At 36.2% G+C, this 5,679-nt stretch overlaps 1 protein-coding gene across 1 annotated transcript; it reads left to right on the plus strand.

Moving 5' to 3' along the window:
* Nucleotides 1-317: 317 nt before the first annotated feature.
* On the plus strand, nucleotides 318-3,621 carry nkx3-2 (NK3 homeobox 2). Its single transcript, XM_028801811.2, has 2 exons — nucleotides 318-978; nucleotides 1,893-3,621. Exons 1-2 carry the CDS (start codon nucleotides 579-581, stop codon nucleotides 2,327-2,329), a joined length of 837 nt encoding a protein of 278 aa, XP_028657644.1. The 5' UTR covers nucleotides 318-578; the 3' UTR covers nucleotides 2,330-3,621.
* The last annotated feature ends 2,058 nt before the right edge of the window (nucleotides 3,622-5,679 follow it).

Below are 5,679 nucleotides of genomic sequence, written 5' to 3' on the forward strand. Positions count from 1 at the left end.
CGTTACTGCATTGATTTATTTTATTGACGATGCCACGTATATGTTGTTTTCTTTTAGGCCAGCGCGTCCATTTAAGGATATATTCACTGAAAACTTTTTACAGCTTTAAAGTTTCGACTTTCAAAAATATCCAGGGGATGGTGATAGCGAATTTACTTAGAAAAGGTAGTCAATTGCCATTCTGTTGGAGATCAACGAAAGGGTTAATATTTTGGGACTCTGTGGAATTGGCTACATTTATATTAGCATTTATTGGAGGAACTGACCAATCACGTTGTACCGCTGTCCCTGGTTTATCCAATGAGGAAGGTAGAAAGACTGCTGTCAGTCTCAGGTAAGAAATGATACCCAAACTGACTGAAAAGCCGAGTAAAAGTGAAATAAAGTTGGATAGCTACAGTACATCGAAGAGAGAGGAGCAGCGCTGTATGCAAAAAGCGCAGTGCGCTTTGTTTCTTACGGAAATGTCGTTTTCTTAAGCGACGAACTTTGCTTCTTGAAAGGGGACAGGGAGAAGTCGAGTGAATCCAGCCTCTTGTACGCTATATGCCTTCTAACACCACGAATAATTTTGTAAAATGGCCGTTCGCAGCAACACCCTGACTCCCTTTTCCATCCAGGCAATTTTGAATAAAAAAGATGACAACCGGCATCCTAGAGACATGGGACTACAATGCTTTCCTAAATCAACGTGTTGGAAAATGTTTGGGGAAGGGGATGGCGTACCTGATGATTTTACAAACACGTGTAAAATGGAAAGGGAAGCCGACGACCAGAGAAGTTACGACTCTGATTCGAGCCTTGGCGAAGACAGGGATCCCAAGGAACTTGCCGGGTGTAAATCCGAGGCAGAAAGCAGGGACCTGTGCACGTCGGAGCTGCTAGAGAATAGTCTGCAAGGAGACACCGATCTGGACTCGGCGGCAGCGGAAAGTGGACAGACCTTGAGCGACAGCGACCTATCGGCAACAGTCTCGGGTAAGCCATCAGTTCCAATTTGTAACTATTTATGGACAGTGTAGGATGTTATTTGGATTTTTTTTTTTTTGGTTCTATAGTGCATAAATTTTTACAGGTTTATTGACATAGGCAATGCGCCGTTTTGCAACAGTGTGAAAAAGAAATTTCAGGAAAAGACATAAAGAACGTGTACTGAAACGGAGAGAAAATATGCGACCAAAGTTTAAATAATTGGTTGCTGTACTTTTCCAGAATGTTTTCACGATTCACTTAAAATCACAAGAACAAACACTGTGAGCAGCCTCAGGCCTGTGGCCGTTTCATAATTATCAATTAGTACATCTATAAGCTGTGCCAAGTTTGTCGGGTTCCAGTTTCGTACGCCGTTTTCCAATAATTGTTATATACAGAAAGGAGTATTACATTCTCAATTTTAGTAACTTCTGCATTGAATTCAGAGTGTAGTGCTGATTGAATATATGATGGAATTTTCCCAATGGGGGTGGCGTGCAATGGCCAATTTAATCGCATGTGAAGTTACCACATTTTAAGTTACTTGCACTAAGATGGTTACTGTTACTATATGTCCCCATCCACAAAAGGCTTTAGGATGCTTATATGTAAAACACTGGCAATAATAATAATAGCAGTAGTAATAATAATAATTTTATTATTGTTGTTATTATTATTATCGTAAAGTGCTAAAGCAGCACTTTAATCTGTTGATTACAGAAGAACTATTCACTTACTATCGGCTGTATTAACCCGAAGTTTTCCACATTAACAACATATGTTAAAATTGTTTTGAAATTTGTCATAGTAATTATAATGTGAATACTGTATTAAAGTAAATTTCTTAAATGTCTTTTCAATCTCTTGTTATTAAACGTCAGTTTTAAAATCTGCTGACCGGGACTATTTACATTTTTTAGATCCTAACCAGGCTGAGGACGGAACCTGCGACAAAAACACTGACCAGCCAAAGCAGAGAAAGAAGAGATCGAGGGCCGCCTTCTCTCATGCTCAAGTTTTTGAATTGGAACGTCGGTTTAACCATCAGAGGTATCTGTCTGGACCCGAAAGGGCTGATTTGGCAGCCTCCTTAAAACTGACGGAAACACAGGTCAAAATATGGTTCCAGAACCGTCGGTATAAAACCAAACGTCGGCAGATGGCAGCCGACTTGCTGGCTTCTGCTCCTACAGCGAAGAAAGTGGCGGTGAAGGTTTTGGTAAGGGATGACCAGAGACAGTACGGCCCTGGAGAAATTCTGAGACCTCCACTGCTACCCCTCCAACCCCAATACTACTATCCTTATGCTTACTGCCTCCCTGCCTGGACATTGTCGGCATGCGCTGGCAACCAATGAAGGCACAAACTGAAGTTGAGCACTATTTATTTGTTCAGATTGAAATTCGTTACTTTACCACGTTTTCTTAAAAAAAAAAAAAACGAAGAAGAAGGAGGAAAGAAATAAAAAAACTGCCCAGCGCAGACTGTTCCATGGCATCCATGTGTTGACAGTTTATTGTTTTATGGACTTTTAGTGGAAATACTTCAGAATATCTCATGCATCATTATCGTATAAAGGGAATACAGGAGTTGGACTACATCACGTTTTAAGCATATGCATCGTATTTCAAACTGCGAACACTGCCTAAATCTGTAGGCTTAATGTTACATAGTTCGTTTGTCGACTTTATCTCAAGTTCGTGCCTGTTAAATGTACCAGTAACATAAAGGAGAACGAGGTCAGAGACTGTAGGAAATGATTCCTATACTGAGAGATGTTCCTGCTTTATTTAATGTGATATAGGGTAAGACCTTTCAGCACTTTTCCCCATAAGGACGGATTCTTCACTATAATTAAGTTAAATTATCCTTTAGAAAACAAAAACATTTGCTGTCATACTTTTGGAAGAGCAAATAAGTAGGATACAGTTTCCAAATATGTGCAGCTTGCCCTGGTGTATATAAAAAGATAATTGAGATTAATCAGCATGTACATAAATAATCCAACAAATGTTCTAAAATGTACATTCTAGCACATTTGTATCACAGTTTTAACTTTTAAAAATAAACTTTTTTTTATCATCTCTTCTTTTAATGCGCAAAACAGTTTTATATATGTATATGTATGTATGCATATATGTGTGTAGTGTATAAAATATTTAATATTTAAGTATTCTTTTTGTCTGAAGCTGCTCATGGTAAATGTATGAACATGTCACGTTTTAATTAAAGTTCTAATCTGTTTTACTTGTTATTGATCGTAGTATAAACGCATGTATTATTTTTCCCCAATATCCATAAAATTTGAATCAAAACGCTTACTTTCCCGGCATCAAAACTACTTTTTCTTTGCTTTTTCGCTTGTACTTCTATCGTGAATTAAAGATATTTTACTGATCATTTTTAAATTAAATACAGTCAGAGTTGAACGCAACAGAATAATATCTGAAACTTCTCAGTTTTGCGTGATCGCAACCAGTCATAATTTGGTGCAGGATTGTTCTGTCAATATTTTATGTGTTTCATGTAAAGTCCTTATATAGTTGATTTATTAGTAATGAGGACACCGATAATACTTTCTCATTGGTAAATATGGTTGACGGAGAATTCTACACGTTTTACCCGAGTTTGCACATTTCAAGAAAAAAGGCATCTTGCACTCCTTTTGTAGCGATATCTATCGGCTCTTAACGTTTTGCTTTGTTTAAACGGCAAGAGTGTAAATTTTAGTTAATTTTATTTGTATATTTTACTATTTTAAATTTAATACAATCACTCAGATAAGCGTACAGTAATTCATTCGGGATTGAAATAAAACAATCGACTTAGTACATTACCCACATCTTTTTACTTTTTAGTGCTCTAATACGTCCATTGTTTAACATACATATACCTTCGAAACAGTTAGCATAATACGTGACGTGTCAGTCTTTCATTAAAATCATTGTTTTGGTTCAGTTTTAATCAGGGCAACTAGCCATGATTACTATATTAAGACAAAAACATTTCGAAGTATCGTTCTAGTGCCTCCATAAGAAAAATCGCTAATAGCCGATTTGACAGTCCATATAGTTTTACAGCCGTACGCCAAAATAAAAAGTAGTCCCTGAAGACAGAAACTGAAAGTGTGGCTGCAGAGGAGCGGTGTCACGTGACGTAAGCGAAGGGCGTTCTGAAATGTACCGTCCGAAGAGTTTTGACTAGCTTGATTGTCCCTTCATAGTCAACGTAGATAGATAGATAGATAGATAGATAGATAGATAACAAAGTCCCGCTGTGACCCAAAAATACAACTTACAGTCATGGAGGAATTCTGTACCAGAAGGAGATTATTTCATAATTTTTAAAGAAATGTATTATCTAACGTTAACTGCTAGGTTATATTATTATGTATGTATAATGTTTGTATCTGTCATGACTAGAAACGCTGTGATTTACCGCAAAAATACTTGTGATCTTTTCATCAGTTATTTATTTATCCACTCTTATCTGTTGCTTTTACTGTTTAGTTACCATTATAATGTCATTCGTTGACAGATGTCATCCAAATTTGTTATGGTATGTGTCATTTTAAGATAAATCAGGCATATTTTTCCCCGTTTTAGGCTTTCTATTCAAGTGACTAGCTCTGGCGACTATGCGTTAATAAATGAGTCTGCTATGAATGAACGATTTAAATGATCATTATTCTGACACAGCGGGGATCGCAGTGTTAAAAGTTGTATCTCCGCAGTTGTTAAAACTTTTTTATTTCTGGCCCCGTAAGAAGTATTGAAAGCTATTCGAACATAGCAAATCACCACTTTTAAATTAACATAGTTTATATATGGGGACACCCTTTCCATTTACTGTAATTCAATAGGAGTGAATTTAACAGCGAAGAATTTTCTGTGTAAAAAAGTGACATCTTTCACCTAACAAAATGTAATCTTTGTTTAAGTAATTAACGAAGAGGGCCTTTTCTAGAATAGTTTATATAATAGATGTTAGTAATTAAAAATGTATTTACCAAAAATATGTATCCTGCCAGTTCAACTAGCTTGCTTGTTAAAATTCGTAACAAAACTGATAAACATGAAGAATCTCATACCAGCCCGTTAATTATATTGTGCATCTAGATTAATATGATAAAATTTGAATGTTTTACGAAGTAACATTAAAAAGTAGGCAACTGAAAGTATTTTGTGTAATCTCCACTACTGCATAAAGCTGGCATTGAACATTTTGGTAAGTTACTGCTGTAATTAACAGTTCAACTGCATAGCCGACCATGAAGAAGAGTTTTGTGGAAAGCACAGCGTATGTACTTGTACAGTAGCATGTTGTTCTTCTTATATCGTGTGGCTAACTCTTACAAGTAAACGATGATTGCAGTTAATCCACTTTTTTTATGCATATATTAATATAGCAGAAGATTTATTTATCATATATGCTCAAGGTGACACAGTATAGATAGAGTTGGGTAAAAGTTATTAAAATACAGTATGTACCAAGAAAACACAACATTTTTTTTATTTTTCAAGGGATTTGGCTTATTTTTACGCTTTGGAGACTGAATTTCGGAGTGTCAGGATACAGAAAAAGGATAAAAGTGTCTCAGGTTTCCACAGATCAAGCCTGATAAGTCACTTCAAGTACTTCATGTTCGTTTTCTTATGGTGAATGTTAATTTTAAAGCTCATTGGAAATCGGATTGTTGTTTTAGTC

The sequence above is a fragment of the Erpetoichthys calabaricus genome, chromosome 5 (assembly GCF_900747795.2).
Source record: "Erpetoichthys calabaricus chromosome 5, fErpCal1.3, whole genome shotgun sequence".
Taxonomy (NCBI): Eukaryota; Metazoa; Chordata; class Cladistia; order Polypteriformes; family Polypteridae; genus Erpetoichthys; species Erpetoichthys calabaricus.

What these genes read in the sequence shown, in the direction of transcription:
- nkx3-2 (XM_028801811.2), top strand. Translation starts at nt 579, where the DNA reads ATGGCCGTTCGCAGCAACACCCTGACTCCCTTTTCCATCCAGGCAATT. An exon ending in CCTATCGGCAACAGTCTCGG is followed by an intron (nt 979 to 1,892) that starts GTAAGCCATCAG and finishes TACATTTTTTAG; the next exon opens with ATCCTAACCAGGCTGAGGAC.